Source organism: Camelus dromedarius, chromosome 27, assembly GCF_036321535.1.
Source record: "Camelus dromedarius isolate mCamDro1 chromosome 27, mCamDro1.pat, whole genome shotgun sequence".
Taxonomy (NCBI): Eukaryota; Metazoa; Chordata; class Mammalia; order Artiodactyla; family Camelidae; genus Camelus; species Camelus dromedarius.
Window position 1 is genome coordinate 25,567,057 of NC_087462.1, and position 16,254 is coordinate 25,583,310.

Sequence of the window (16,254 nt, forward strand, 5' to 3'; positions counted from 1 at the left end):
CTGGGGAAGAGCTCTGCAGCCCCGGGCAGCCCCTACCTGTGATGTGCACGAGGAAGGGGTTGGACAGGAAGGCCTGGCCATCCCAGGTGGTCTCACACTGAAGGTACAGGGCATCGCGCAGGAGCGGGGTGGGCACCCGCATGCCCCGGCGGTCGTCCCACACCACGTCCTGCCCATCGGGCCGCAGCGCTGAGTTTTGCTGTAGGGACATGGTGGCTGTCAGCGCCCAGGGCTCCTTTTCTCTTGGCCAGAAAAGGGGTCGCTTTCCCAGGGACCGGGTGGGTGGGCCGGGTCCTGGGTAGGGGTGGTGGCGGGGTTGTACCGAGCGCAGTGTGACGTTGAGGCCGGGGATGGACACCAGGCAGGGCACCCACACAGAGTCCTTCCTGTTGACCAGGAGCGTGTCCGGCTTGCTGATGAACGGCTGCTCCAAGTCTGAGGGGGGCAGGTTGCAGGAGGGTGAGGCGGGTCTCTGCCCAGGGCTGGGGCCACGAGGCAGCCCTCTGGGGTCAGAGGCTGGGGGTGGGGGTGCCGGCGCCGGCCACCCTTCCAGGACCCAGGACCCTGCCCAGGCTGCCTGGGTGGCTTCGGGGGGTGGGGCGGGGCCCGCCTCACCTCTCACGAACACATAGGTGCTGGCCGCAGTGGTGCCCTCGATGCGCGCCTGGATGTACTTGTAGTAGCAGCGGTAGCTGCCCGTGTTGTTGGCGTGGGCCTCCTGCAGCTGAAGAACCTTGCAGTAGGGCCTGGCGTCTGTGCCCTCGCAGTCCCGCGCAACCCCGGTGTCCTCGCTGCCCTTCTCCCCCGTGCCTGGCGCATCCTGAGCCCCTGGCCAGGCCCACTCGAGGGGGTGCTGCCCCCTGGCGGAGGACGCAGGGTGTCAAGAGGGGCCCAGGCTGCAGCCCTAGGGGACAGTCCCTGTGGAGCCTCCCCAGGGGCCAAGCCTAGCCTGTGGCTTATCTCACCCAGAGGTCAGGGCGCTTGGGCATACACCAAGAACCCAGCCCAGGGCAGGGCACTCCCTCAGCCCCCTGGGGCCTCTGCCTGACTCCTGGGCCTGCATGTGGCAGGCTGTCCTGCAGAGAAGCCCAGGCCTCAGACTGTAGCCAGAGCTGTAGAGAAGATAACAGGTCTGGGGTGTGTGTGTGTGGGTGGGGCCGGGGCCAGTGAGGAGTGGCTGGGGCTGGGTGTAGGTGACCTGGGTCCATGCAGGATGTCCTGGGGGCGTGGGCATGGGGTGGTCTGGGGTCAGTGTTGGGTGATTGATCTGTGGTCCATGTGAAATGATAAGGGGTGGGTATGGGCAAGATGGGGGTGGGTGCAGGGTGCCTGTGTCTGCAGGGCAGGGGATGGTCTGTGCCTCCAGGTGCCCATATTCAAGCCACCTGGGAGCATGACTGAGCAGCGAGGCCTCTCTGCCTTGGGGAGGGGCTGCCTTCCAGGTCCCCCCCCCCCCCCACATCTCCTCAGCCTTCTGTAGCCTGCTTGGCCTGCCAAGGAGGAGAGATCCAGGCCCCTGCTCCCTGGCCAAGGGCTGATTACCTGCAGGAGATGGACAGGCTGTCACTGGAATCGATGACGTATGTCTCCTCCGTGATGTTCAGGATTGGGGGGGTCATGGAGTAGCCAATCGCCAGGCCTAGGGTGGGAGACAGGGTTAGCATGGTGCTGGGATGTGAGTTCACATGACGACGTCAATCGGACCCTGATGGGCCTTCTCTGCCCACTTGAGCAGGCCCCTCTCTAGGGCAGGGGCTGCCTCAGCTCTCAGCCATGAGCAGCTCCTCCAAGGCTGCAAGATAACTGGCAAACTCCACCTCAGGCTGTCCCCTGGCTGCAGACTGGCCCAGCCCCAAGTGAGCCCTTACCGAGGCCTGGACTTAACCCTGACCTCCAGCCCCACATGAGCAAAGCTGCCAGCACGAAGTGGATGGGGGGGGACCATGGGCCTCATCTTGCGTTGGGAGAGGCCTGGAGAGCATCTCCTTGGCATCGAGACCCCACGTGTTGGCCTGAAGGCCCCTCCCTCCAGATGCACAGCCACTGCTTGTGAGGGGATCCCGCAGGGATCCTCCCCAAACGTGCCCAGAACCAAGCACTCGGTTTCCCCCTGAAATTCTGCCTGTGACCTCGCCCTGTCCCACGTCCCATGGAGTCCACCTCACATGTCCTTAGCTCCATCAGTTTCTCTTCACTCCTGAGATGCCCTCTGGCTGCCCCAGCTCCCCCTTCCCGGCTCCCCGCAACCCATTCTTCCAACAGGGCGAATCCCCGAACAGACAAATAACTGCCTTGCCTGGTTCAGAAACCCTCCTGCGGCCCTCCACGACCTGGGCCCGGCTGCGCAAGCAGCTCCTTACCCTACACCCTCCTCCCAGCAGGACAGCACGTGCTGCGTGTGCGGAAGTATCTGTGTTTGTGAGACTGGTGTGTGAGTGGCGTGTGTGACTTTGTGTGTGTGGCTTTGCGTGTCTGCCCACCTATGTGCGTGTCATTGACATGTCAGTGTGTGCACGCACGTGAACTCGAGTGTGTTTGTGTGTGTGATCCCGGCCGGGGTGGGAGGAGGCCCCAGGGGAGGTCTGGACCTGGAACTCTGGCAGATGCATCCTGCCAGGACCATCCTGAGACAACAGGAAGAGAGGACTGCGTGGCCAGAGGCCCAGGGCTGCGTCCTGTCCCTCCCCCCAAGTCTCTGTCCTCCTGGGGGACACAACCCACTACCGTGTCCCAGCCCGTAGTCCCACGGGTCCTGCTCCTCTGCCCTCCCCAGCCCAGCTCCCTGAGGCTTGGGGCCCCATCCTGGCAGCTAATTGTGGGGGAATCCCCACCATAGTTGGTCCTACATCACCTTGACCCCAAACTGCCCTAGGAATCGGCACCAGATCGGCACAATCTGCACACCAAGATCTCCTTTCAGCACAATGTGGACAAGACAGCTGCCAGGCCCACCTGGCCTCTCCCTTCTGTGCCTCCTGCTGGCCAGATCTTTCCAGGTACCACCCCACCACAGGTCAGGGGCAGAAGGACCTCACCGAGCATCTAGTCCCACGAACATCTGGTACAGACAGGGAAACGGAGGCCCTCCCGCTGGACCACACCGCAGCCCGAAGAAGCCAGCTCCTCATTTGGCCGGCTGCTGCGAACGCTGCAAATTCTTTCCTTAGCCTGAACCCACTGTGTCCCCTGCTGGCCCTCAGGACAGTGGCCCCACTCTGGGGCCCCGAGGTGGGAAGGCAGCTCCATGTGGGCTTTGCTGCTAGGTCCACTCCTCCCCAGGGCAGGCGCCGGCCCCCCATCACACCACACCCCACCATGTACCCCCGGGGCTGCTGGGTGCGGGAGCTCCACACAGCAGGGTAGCTCCCCTTTGGTGGTGAGGGGCCAAGAAGGAGTTCCAGGGGGACACTTGAGATGGGCTTCGAAGGGAAAGTAGGATTTTCCAGGCAGTGGAAAGTGACTATAACCATGCCAGGCAAACTGGCCTCTGAGCTACAGAAGGGGAACTTGATGGACTTGGATTGGAACTGTGAGAGGATGAAGTAGTTAGGGGTCAGGCCCGAGGCTGGCATGGGGGCACCAGAGGAGGGGTGCAGTGGCCAGGCCCCACCTGGCCAGGTCCTGTAGCCCCACGGTGAGGCCTGCAGCGTTGCTCTGGGACCCCTGGGGAGGCTGAGCAAAGGTCTCCTCCTTTCGGGCGCACATCTGGACATACCCCGGGTACCCCTGGCCATGCAGCTGTGGCAGTTGTCAGCCCCAGCTTCCTTGGGTGTCTCCCCTTTGTCCCCAAGATAAAGTAGGGAACCCCAGGCCTCTCCCTTCTTCCCACTCCCCTTCTCTCCAGCTTCAACTCCTGGCACATCCGAGAGGCACAGCCCTCTCTCTCACCACGGTCTCAAAGTGCCAGGCTTCTCACAGCTTCAGGGCTCTGCCTTTGTCCATTTTTCGGCCCTGGACATTTGTACTCCCTCCCCTCCTGTGGAGCTCCCTGTCTAGGGTCTGGTTCTTGAGCCCCTTCCCTGTGGAGCAATCACCATTGCTCAGGCTCCTGCTGTCAGAACACTTACGGGACTGAACCGTGGTTTCCTAGTCCCATCTGAACAGAGGCTGTATTTACTCATCTTCCTAACCTCAGTACGAAAGACTGAAGGAATGGATTCAAGAAGGGCAGGATGGATGACGGATGATCAGGTGAATGAATGAATAGGTAGGTGGGAGGGTGGATGGGTGAGAGGAAGAATGGGGACTGGATCCTGTAGGAGCTTCCCCCAGGGGCGCTGCGCCACCACAGGAGCATCTGTGTCCCTGTGCTGAATGCGAGAACCGTGGTGTTTGCCAACCCTTTCACCCATCTGAGAGTGCCTCTCCTTTGCTGCTCCAGGACCTGGGTCTCCCCAGTGCCCCTCTTTCTTCACTCACTCCCACTGGACCCTGTGTCATCAGCAGTCTTCACTGTAGGCCGCCCCCTGTCCTCCTCCATCCTTCCTGCCTTAACTGGAACCTGGCTTTCTGACGACACCATTGTTCCTGGGGGGTTACTGCTCTCCATTGCACACTCCTGGCTCTGGAGAACTCCTTGTGGCCATGTCCCTTTTTCCGATGGCGCCACTCGCTCCCCACTAAAGCTGTCATCAGCTGCCGTCCCTGTCACTTCCCTTAATTCTCTGCTTCTGGCCCCTCCACCCCAACTCGGTCCATCCCCATGACTTCAGCGTCCACACGGATGACTCACCGTGGACTTTGTAGTCCTCATCTCCACTGTCCTCCCTTCTACTGTCAGCCCCTCGTTTCCTGGGCACACCTTGGACCGGGTCCCTGCCGGAAGCTGCGCCATCACCAAATGCCTCTCTTCTTCACTTCTCTCCCCGCTTCCTCTGCCTCCTGCTAGGCACCCTTAGCTAGGCTTCTACATCCTTCAACCCCATCAGAACTCCCAGACTGAGGACGCCTCCCCATTGCCCCCCCTCCGGGCTTCACCCCAGTTTTGGCACAGCGTGGCCCGAGGCCTGTCATTCTGAATGCTTCTTTGCCTCTAGCTCCCCAGCCCAGTAGCACCCACGTCCCTCGGGGGCTAAGCACACAGCACAAAGTCAGAGCCCCAGGCTGCTGCTTCCCCTTTCTTTTCCTGTTGGCAGATCCTAAACGGCCCTTGGGCTGAAGTTACCGCTCCACTCACTCTCAGCATTCACAGAGTAGAGCCATCAGGTGGAGACACCTCGCCCTCCCACATCCAAACCCCACACCCTTGCCCTGGGCCCTGGAAACTCTCTGACACTTCTGCTCCCAAAACCAAGCCCTCCAGCGTGCTGGGCATCTCGGTGCTCTGGACCTGGCCCCTGCGGAGCACCCCAAATGCTGTGGCTCCTCGCGCTCTCTTCTCTGCTGGTCTCTCCCCCAAGTGCCCATACACCTTCCAGGTCTCTGCCTTTAGCCTCTTCCCCTCCCCTCCGCTCCAGCCTTAAGTCTCCAGCTGCCGCTGCTCCTGGCTGCCCCGCGCCCCCCAGGCCCCCGAGTCTCACACTCCTGAAGCTGAACTCCACATTCACACCCTCTGCACTCCTGCCCAAGGCTTCTCTTTGAAAGCTCCCATCTCCCCCAGTGGGAGCGGCTTTGGAGGCCCACCTCTCCATCCCAGCCAACCCGGCCACCACCAGAGCATCTCACAGCCAGCCCCTGCCCTCCTGCTGGGGCCGGCCCAGCTGCACTCACCACCAAAGCAGCCCCCTCTAGTCCTTCACGCAGAGTTAGTGATCGCTGAAAACACAAAGGGGCCAAGTTATACCTATGCTTCAGCCTCATCAGCGACTCCCCACTGCGCTTCCAGAAAAATCCAAACTTCTGTCCGTGGCTTGGCCCCCACCCCCTCTCTACACCCTCTTGCTCGTCTCTCACCTCCTGTTCTCATCCTCCAGCCTCCACGGCCTCCAGGCTGTTCCATAGCACGTCACACTCCTAACTACCCCAGGGCCTTTACACACCCTCTCCCCCGATTTGCCTTCCTCTTACATGCCTTGCACAGCCAGCTTCTTCTCACCTTCAGACCTCAGCTTCTACGTGACCTCCTCACTCCCTCCAAAACCTGAGTCTTCTTCTAATCTCCATCGTAACCTCCTGGGTGCTTATTTCATCCTTCTCGTCACACTATATAATTATGTTATTTACTTACTTGCTTAAGTTATGTTTTTTTCCATTTCCTCTACTAACAGTAAGTTTCCCTGGGGGTAGGACCAAAACAGTCTTCCTTTCTACCCTGCTCCATGCCTAGAGCTGCACCGGGCACAGAGTCAAGGCTCCATAAATACTTGTTAAATGAATAAACGAATGGATGGATGGATGAGTGATGGATGGAAGGATGAATGAAAGGATGGAAAGACGGGAGGAAAGATGGCTAACTGGATGGACAGAAAGATGGATGGATGGATGGAAGGATGAATAAATGGATGGATGGATGGAAAGACGGAAAAAAAGGATGGCTACATGGAAGGACTGATGGACAGAAGGATAGGTGGAAGGATGGATGGATGGAAGAATGGTTGGATGGATGGGAAGATGGGTGGATGAAAGGAAGGATACATGGAAGGATGAGTGAACGGCTGACCGATGGCCCAAACCAACCTCTGAGGTCTTCCTTTGGGTTGGAACGTTATCAGACTTTGTTGTTCCTTTGGAAAAGCTGTTTCTAGTTTTAAAGGCCAAGACTCCCAGGTGACCACATGCGCCCCCAGCTGCTGGGCAGCTGGGGCAGATTTGGGCCTGAGGGCTGCCGTGTCTGGAGGCTCCATGTTGCCCACCCCCCACCTGCAACCCTGAAGAAGGCGCATCCTTCCTGCCTGGCTGTTGTCTGTCCCCGCTGTCCTTTCCTTCCCGAAGCAGGAAGCACTGTCATCCTGGCCTCTGCTGCACTCCCCCTGCCTTCCTGTTCCTGGCCCAGGAACTGGCTTCTTCCTTCCCCTGGCCAGCGGCCCCGGCCCCCTGGCCTGAGCAGAGCAGTCGGGGCAGGCGCCGGGCCGAGGTCAGCGAGGCCAGAGTGCACACCTCCTCTTCTCCGTGCTGTCAGCAGCCTTGGGCAGTGCGGGCCCTGAGTCAGCCCCAGGCGCTGGCTGTGGGGGCGGCTCCCTGGGATCCTGGGTGAGAGGCAGGCAGGAGGGGTGGGAAGTCCTATGTTTCAGGCACTGACCACAGTCGGGCAGGCCCTGCCTCACTGGCTCCTACGCAGCCTGGGAGTGGGGGAGGGACCACGAGTCCAGAGAGCAGTGGGGAAACTAAGGCTCCGGGTTCCACATCAGCAGCAGCCAGCAGCCTGCAGGAGCCCGGGTCTGGCCAAGTCCAGGCCCAGCCCTGCCTGACCCAGCCCTCACATCTCTCCATCGCCTTCTCTCCCGCTGCCACCCTGAGTGCCAGCCTCCCTGCCTCCGCTCCCTCGCAGTCTCCTTCCCAGCCCCCAGTAGTGCCCCAAGGGGCATCATGGCCTCAGGGCACCTTTGCTGGTGACTTGCGGCCCTCTGGAGCTGCGCCTGCCCTCCAGGGTGACGCCCCTCCCAGCAGACCCCACCTGCCGGCCAGCTTTACCTCCTAGTGCTTCTGCCACGCGGTCAGCACACCAGCCACACCAGTGTCCACCTGCTGAGCACACCCAGGCTCACACACGCGGGGAAGGTTTGTACCATTGGGTGGCTCCTGGGGGCCAGGATGCCATTGGTCCATGGCTCTGTCCTCAGGTCCAGCACAACCAACCCAGGGTGATGTCCAGATGGTGTGCGAGCTCAGGGGTGCCCCTCCATACTCCAGCAGAGTGTGGTGGTGGTGGTGATTGCATTCGGCAGCTCCTTACTTCAGGCCCTGTCATGGTCACCCTGTGCGAAACAGTCCTGCCAGTCTCCCCTTAGCAGCTGTGCCATGGAGGACCGAGGCAGCCAGGGGCCAGGCTGATGCTGCAGACGAGAAGCCAGCGAAGGCAAAAGAACTAGGAGTAGTGAGGCCAGGCTCGGGGTCTCTGTGTATCAGTCCCAGGGCTGGGCAGCGTCTGGGAGCCCACTCAAGGGCCCTCTCCCTTCACTCTTGGGGCTAGCCTTCTGCATGGACCTGGGAGGAGGCGCAAGGGTGTTTGGTCTTGGTACTCCCCACCCCCCGCCCCCGCTGCCAACACCTGACTGGCAGCCTCTGTACCTCCAGAGGTCACGGGTGAAGGTCAAGAAGCCATCAGCTCTCTCACTTCCAGCCCTGCAGGACTGAGAAGGCTGGGACTGTTCAGAGACTGTGCTCAGAGCACCCTGAGTCCAGCTGCATGCCCGACAGTGCCGCTCTCTGACTGTATGATCTTGGGAAAGTCACTTCCTCCCTCCAAGCTTGTGAAATGAGAATTGTCCCCAAGATCGCTGGGAACCACAGATCCCAAATAACATAACGCCACACTAAGAACCATAGTAAGAGCAAACTGTCGCTGGCTCAGGCACACTGAGCCCTTCGCTGTCATGGCCTCCTAAGTGTTTTGCTTGGCACAGCTGTTACCTCTCACTGTGACCCTGTGCCATGGTCACAGTGTCGGGGTGGGGATCAGAGAAAGCCTTGCCAGGGGGAGAGGGTGTTTGTGTGAATTGAAATGGGCTGTGTAGACTGAATAGGAGTTTGCTGGCCCAGGAGGAGGGCACGCAGGGCAGAGGGACATGTGTGAAGGCCAGAGTGCAGGTGACCTTGAGCTGTCAGGTAGGTGGAACACATGGACCATGGTGGGGGGCAAGGAGGCTACAGAAAAGGACCCGGTGCACAGGCCCAGCCTCGGGCTCTTGGCCGGCTCCCTCACCTGAAGCCGTGCTCAGGAGGAGCGCCTCCTGGAAGCTGCATACCCTCAGGCTTCAAGCCCCGCCTGAGCTCCCCGCCCTCCCTGGCAGCTCTCCGGAGCTCCAGCCCTAGGGGGGCCCTGCAGGGGGCGTGCTTCCCAGAGGCCTCCTGCCAGGCGCCCCCAGGCCTCAGACCTAGACCACACCCACTGCTGGGGGGACCACAAGCCACAGGGTCCCGAGATGAGCAAGTGTTAAAAGGGTAGAGGCTCCCAGCGTTGGCAAGGGTGAGGCCAATAGGCACTCACAGTAGTAAAGCATGCTCATCCCCTTTGACCCCCAGTGCTGCTTACCCCAACACATCCTGTTATGACAAGAGCAAACACACATTTAGTGCTTTCTGTATGCCAGCACAGCCCTCACACTTGTGCACGCCACACCCCTGTCTTGTCCCCTGAGGTGGGTCATTCTTATTTTGCAGATGAGAAAACCGAGGCACAGAGATTAACTTGCTGGTCGGGGTTATCTCTGGGGGACAGGATTATGGGAAGCGACTACTTAATCTCTGCATCCTCAGAACCAGCACCAGAGGCAGAGGGGCTGGAAGCACCAGGTCTGCCCTTTCTCTGCTCCCGGCCGCGCTGGCCAAGTGCTTTGTGCTCATGGAGCTCAGGGGCTTAGCAGTAAATGCCTTCCAGCCCAAGTGCCCCCCCTAGACATTCTGGGGCTGCCCTTTCCAGTCCCCCTCCTGGCCACCCCACTGTCTGGCCAGCCTCAACATCCCTCTCCTGGCTTGCCACACCAGTGTTTCCTCACTGGTCCAGGCCTTCACCAGTGGGCAGAGGACCCTTCTAGGTAGAGCACAAATCCCTCTTCTGCCTAAAACCATTCCCTGCCTCTGCCACTTGGGGATGGAATCTGAGCTTGTTGCATGACTCTCCAGTCACCCTTGTCACCTGCCTGGTTTCCCCTCCAGCCCCAGGGTCGCATGCTCAGGTCCTCTCCTGGGGGCCCCTCTACACGCGGCTGACTCATTGCACTCGATGTACCTCAGGGTGGCATCTCCAGCATGGGACTTGGCCCTTGATTGCCCCTGAGGTGGTCAAAAATTTAGGACCCCACATGCCCCTCTCTCTGGTGCTTTCCCTGGGCAATGTGGTCAACACCTGCCATGCCTGCCCCTTCTTACCCCTTGGCCCTGTGCCACCTGGCACCAAACATCTGTCACCTCCCTCAAGGCTGCTCTAGCATCTAATGAACCATTTCACCCCCTGGCCTTAATTTTCTAATCTCCAAAATGGGCACAATAGCCTATGTCTCATGGTTAAAATCTTCACACGCCTTAGCGTGAAGAAATTGGATCATTTTACATACAAGGTGTGGCTCCCTGGCGAACACTCCAACTGTGTGTGTGTGTGTGTGTGTATGTGCGTGCCCATGAACACTGCTTCATACAAACAAATCTCTGCTTGGTAGAATTTAGGGTAGTTCTGAGGACAGTGCTTTAAACTGGGTGAGGATAAAAGCCCCCTGAAATCCTGGGTCCTGTGCTCTGAGGACGCACAGGGAGTGGGAATGAAGCCCCCTCCCACCCTAGTAGACCCCTCCCACTTGGAGCAGCACCCTCCTCTGCCTAGAATTCTCTGCTGCAGGCGGTGGCGGGTTTCTGGAGCAGGAGAAAGGTCAGGCACCGGGGCTGGGGTATGTGATGGGTGCAGGACAGGTGGATGTGGGGCTACAGAACGCCCTTGGGACCTTAGTAGGAGAGCCTGGACCATCAACCCAAGAGGCTGGGCCTTATCACTGGGGACCCGCGGAAGTAGCATAGAGGCAGTTTTGGGAAGTGGGGAGGGTTGGTGAGGCTGAGAGGGAACGTGGGCTGCCTGAGTACCCTCTGGGGGTGATATGGGGAGGAGGGGCACCCTGGCCGATGCGAACTCACAGCTGTGGGTGCAGGCAGCTGTGCCAGGCAGTTGCCCTGGCCTTTCTGGGGTCAGGGCTCTGCTCTCTGGAGGCAGGACAGGCAGTGTTATCAGACCGCCCAGCTGGCTCAGAGATGGCCCCCCAACGCTGCTAAATCGGGGCCATGGGCTCCTGCCGCAGGAAGAGGGAAACGCAGGCAGGATGTCCTCTCCTGTGGCTGACAAGTCCTTTCCCATGAACCCCTGCTGACCTCGCTAGCCACGTGGCAGGGCTCCCTCACTTGCCACCCTGACCGGCTCACGGGGCCACCCACACCCCAGCCAGGCCCCGGGGGCAGGGGCGGCCCGGGCGCCGGAGCCAGGCAGAGGCGTGCCTGCTGTTGGCCCCACCCCGCCTCGGCAGCAGCCAGCACGAGTGCCCGCACCTTCCTGCTCCCAGACTTCTCCCTTCAGCGTGACCGGAAAACCGAGATCCCAGAGGAAGCCAGTGTCTGAAAGGGATCGAAACTCAGGAATCCCTGGCTCCAGCTGGACACGTTGGCCGTGTCTCACTCAGAGGAAGGTACAGGGAACGTGAGAGGCTCTCCGGACCCCTCTCCCTACCCATTCCCCCTCTCCAAGGGGCATCTCAGAACGTTACAGGGCACAGGCTAGGCCCTGGAGGAGAGAAATCTGCGCTGTGAGGGAAAATGCCCAAATAGCAGCAGGAGGGGTGTAAGCTAGACATAGAGAAGAACTTCCCCTCATGGCTGAAGCCCCATTTAATTTCCCAGGTTCCCTGACTCCCCTCTGCCCCATCACACTCAAGTGATCCCAACTTTCCTCCTTCCTGCCTTTGCCTGGAGGCCCTGCCTCCCTGGTGGAGGGCCCCATCTTTCCCCACATTTGTTCCTCTTCTCAGGGTCCCTGTCTGGTAAACAACTTCATGACCCATTCTGTTGCTTAAGCCAGAGACTGGTACTCGTCCCTCTCTCCCCAGCATCCCCTGCTGCCTCCATCCCTGGCGTATCTCCTGGGTTCACCCACAGCGTCCTTGCTGTGGGCTCGCATCTGGTCTTCCCCCTCTGGTGATGCCTTCAGGGGCTCTGACCAGGTGGCTCCCTGCTCAGAACCTTCCCTTTCCAGGTGTGCTGCTGGCTCCCGCCACCTCCACTTGCCTGTCTCCTCCATCTCCTCTCCTCCTGCTACCTCCCCACCCCCAGGAGTCTAGCTTCATCTGATCACCATCTGACTTTCCTGCCTCTGAGCCTTTGAGAGGATCTTTGCCCTACTTGAAATTCCCTTCCCTGGAATCTGCAGACCCTTCCAGGAAGCCCCAAGCTGGAAGCAACCCTGTGCAGCCCACAGCCACCAGCTGGGCCTCACTGGGGTCACTGAGCACTTTTGTTCCTGGGCTACAGACATCCAGTGCCATGTTTGTGTCCCTGCTAGTGGTGCGCAGGAAACCCCTACAGGATGGGCTTGATTCAGATCCTCCCTAGGCCACCCTGAGCGGACATCACAGCTTTTGACTTGCACAAAACTGCAGTCCCCTTCCCTGGGTTGGGCTGCCAGTGCCTGGGGATCAGGGTGGGGACGGCACAGTACAGAGCTTGCTGGATAGTCCCCTTGGTGCACACCATGCCCAGTCTGGTGCCTGGCCACGTGGGCGCTGTGCTGTGGGGAGGCAGGGAGCCCTTCAGCCACACTGACCCGTTGCTTCCGGCATGGGCGGTGCATGAGCAACACCTGCATTTGAGTCCCCAGAGCACTGAACTGGGGCCAGTGGTCCACAGGCATCAAATAAGATGGGTTCAGCCCCCACTTTCTGCCTACACTGACTTGCACCCCACCTCCTTTCCATACCTCTGTCCACACCTGGGTCTGGCTCAGAGCTAAGGAGCAGGGACAGTGGAGGGCGGGGATGGCCATGTGTGACTCAGCCCATGGCAGGAGCCTCAGGCTAGGCCAACCAAACTTCCCAGCAGTTGCCTCCTTCCCCCATGTGTCCCTGAGCTCACTGCCCCCTGTCTAGAGGTGAAAACAGCCTCTCTTTCTAGGCTAAGCCCAAGAGAAAGCCCAATAGGGGTGACGTCTGCCACCTGCCTTCTCTACAGGGACACCACTGGGGCAAACAGTCCAGTGATTGCCAGCCTGTTGCACTGTTCTGCATGGGGAAACTGAGATGCAGGGAAAGGAAAGAGGGACCTAGGCCACACAGTAAGGAATTAGGGGCAGAACTAGGACAAGAGTCTGGTTCTGGGACCAACACGACACCTTTGAAGGTCAGCTTCAGAGTCCCCAGGTTTCCCACCGGTCGGCGCCTGGCCTTTCACTCTCGCTGCACTGACATTTGGCTGCACTGTAGTGTTTATGCTTTGCTCCTGCATCCCCCATCAGGCTGGGGGCTCCTAGGGTCCTCCTCAGCCCAGAAATGGGTGAGGCAAATGCAAAGCTCAGGGAAGGCGGAGATGGTCTGTTGTCCATGGGGCACCTCCCCACCAGCCATGCCCTGGTCCAGCCTGGGCCACCCCTCTTCATGGGCCCCACCCAATTCTGGGCTGAGAAGGGTCAGCTAACATCCTCCCTCTTCCCCATCACTGCCCAGCTTTGGTAAGAATCACCTGCACTCACTGTAGGACTGACCTCATCCCCCTTCCTCCTCCACCTCCCACTCTGTTCCACACAGGAGCACCATGACACCAGCCTCTCCTGGTTTTCCTTACACCCTACATGCAGAATGTTTCCTGTCTCCCTGGAAGCCTGTCCCTCCCTGGTGCCCTCCCTGGGGGAAGAGTTCCGATCTTGGACCCTTTGGTCTGCTCCTTCTCCATCTCCCCAGCCGAGCCTCTCTCCTGAGCCTTGGATGTCTCACCCAGCTGCCTGCTGGATGTCTCTCCACACACTCCTTCTGTCACTCACCAACTGAGCACCCGTCAGAGCCTGGACCCGGGCAGGGTGTAGGGGAGCGAGGAAGGGCCTCTCTGTTCAGACCTGCACTAACTAGGAGGTCAGACAGATGTCTTCCTCCCTTCTCCCCCTACGTTCACCGCACCTCCCTTACCTCCCCTATCCTCAGCCTTCAGCCTGTGAAGGCACAGAGAGCCGGGCTCTGTAATCCCAAAGACCTGAATTGACCACATCTCTTACTCCTGGCCTCCTGGGGACTTTGGGGGAAGTTACACATGTCCTTGGTCTAAGTGTCTCCATCTGTAAGATGGGTCTAACACTCCCTTGTGAAGATGAAAAGAAATGAAGCTTGTAAAACCAGAATTCAAAACCCACAGTGTTCAAAAACAGCAAGGTCCTCGTCCCTTCCTTCAGACCTTCCAGAACTCCGGAACTCCCAGGGACCCGTGACGACCCTTCCTCCACCCTCTGATTTCCAGGGTGACCAGATCTTGCGTGGACTTCAGCTCATCCTCCCCCCATTCCTGACGCTTTATTCTTGACATTTCCATCCAACCAGACCCCTTTGCTCCCTCCCCATCGCCACACTACCTTCCCTTCAGCCCCACAACTGCAACCTCCAGTCGTGTTCCCACCACAAACCCAGACCCTGCCTCCCCTCTGCCTTATAATTCAGGATCCTTAGTTCCGCCTTCAAGGCTCCTAAGCCCCGAAGTAGGGCGAGGGCCAGCCTTCTGCCTCGTTGCGACGCTGATCGCCCACGGGCTGCCAACTCGTGATTCGCCTCAAGTTCCAACAGGCACCTGCGCCCAGTCCGCCCGACGGCGCCTATCTCCCGCGGTCCGCGAGCCCTTGCCCCGGCAGTCCCTGGCCTGGGGAAGGTGGACACTGACCAGAGTTCCCTCTGGGGGACCGATCTCCAGCACCGACTGGGAGGCATCGGGAAGTGCGCGCCCAGCTCTGTGGCCCCGCGGGGACTGCAGACTCTGCACCCGGGGACGATCCCCAGCGTGCGCGGGTTGGAGGACAGGGCAGAGCGGTGCTTGGACTTCGCGGGGAAGTGTGTAAGCAAGCGAAGAATCCAGGCTGAGGATGCAGCGCGATGCGGCCCAGCTCCAAGGGAGCTGAGCCACACAGATGGTGGAGAAAAGTCGGGGACACCGAGCACTATCTCCACCTGCGGTGCAGCCGGGCGCCCCGTCCCCGCCCCTTCCCCATCCCCGCGGGCCCCGGCCCAGCCCGCCGCGCTCGGTCCGGTGACTGTATCCCTGGCTCCCGACCCTCTCTCCCCTTGTGCCTGAGGTTCCCGCGGGCTTTGTCCCCCGCGCGTCTCCCGTCCGTGCGGTCCCCCCACTCGCCCGGGTAAGGCTCCCCGCCTCGTGGCCAGCTGCGCCCTGGGGCGGACGGAGGGCTCACCGCGCTCGCTGTCGAGCAGTCCGAGGCAGAGCCACAGGCGCAGGCACAGCGCGGCGCCCCGCTGCATCTCCGGCCGCTGTGGCACGGGTCAGACGAGCGACGGCAGCCGGGGGCACCGAGTGTGGGCCCGCGGCGCGGGCGGGGGCGGGGCGGGGCTGAGGCCGGGGCGGGGCCAGGCGGGGCTCCCTGGGCGGGGCCATGGGGTGGGGCCAGGCCTCTTGGGCCCGCCCCCTCAGCTCTCAGTCCCGCCCCCCCCACCAGCTTGGGGAGGGTCCAGCCTAGATCCGAGGGTGCATTTTTTGCACCGCCGAGTGAAGGCTGGTCCGTGCCCCACTTCCAGCAGCCCTTCAGGCCTGCCCTGGGACCGCTCCGGGCGGGCGGAGAATGCAGGTAATGCGCCAGTCTTTCACTGTGCGCTAAAAAGGGAATGAACTCCGCAATCAAGACTGGACAAAATGTGGCAGCGCGCAGTTCTCTGTAATTTACTTCAATCAATAAATACAACGTTTAAAGTAAGAAAAAAGAGCAATAAACATAATTTAAAATAGCAATATGTCCAAAATTTGAGAACCTTTAGCAAGCTTTATCTTACCAGCCTCTTGGTGTATAGATGGAAGCTGCACCCTAGGGCCAGGCACCCAGTATAAGAAACCTCCATCCTTCAGGCATGGCCTCCTCTTTAGATCTCCTGCAAATAGTTCTGCTCTGAGCTCATTCATAAGTCCTTTTATCAGGTCACACTTTACTCTCTGACTTGGCAACCGTTGCACAGACTTCCTTTCTCTTTTCAGTTCTGTCTCTAGAATTTTCCTATTTAAAAACACATCCCATGACGATGACTATCTCCCTCTCCCACTTTTATTCTACTTCAACGCTTTTACTGTCCCTCCCCCCGCACGCCTGCAAAAGTCCGTTCATCCTTGCCAAAACCATTGTTGGTAACAACCGTGACTAAATCTCAAGGGCAAGTAAGAATGGAATATGTTACGTTGTAATCACAAATAGGTGGGGATAGTTTATATGGTTTAATAAGTGATGTTGGAGAAAGTAGGCAACCAACTAAATGAATCTCAATCATATGTTGATTTTCTTTCAATTGTTTTGTTTAGTCTTAATATATGAAAAGTATATATCAGTGTATTACAAATGTAAATTTAAAGCTAACACCTATGTTTCAACCCCCCAGGTCAAGGTTAAAGAATGGCACTAGCTTTCCAGAAGCCCTTCCTTTCCCATCACAACCCCCTCTC

General features: G+C 59.4%; 1 protein-coding gene across 1 annotated transcript in view; it reads right to left on the reverse strand.

The window, feature by feature from the left end:
• FLT4 (fms related receptor tyrosine kinase 4) overlaps positions 1–15,118 on the reverse strand; it is a 38,817-nt gene extending 23,699 nt beyond the window's left edge. Inside the window, exons 1-5 of the mRNA XM_064480185.1 lie at positions 15,005–15,118; positions 1,543–1,639; positions 616–860; positions 323–435; positions 37–199 (exon numbers count right to left, since the gene is read on the reverse strand). Coding sequence (XP_064336255.1) covers positions 37–199; positions 323–435; positions 616–860; positions 1,543–1,639; positions 15,005–15,071 — 685 coding nt within the window. The 5' untranslated portion in view covers positions 15,072–15,118. The remainder of the gene's footprint in view (positions 1–36; positions 200–322; positions 436–615; positions 861–1,542; positions 1,640–15,004) is intronic.
• Between the last annotated feature and the right edge of the window lie 1,136 nt (positions 15,119–16,254).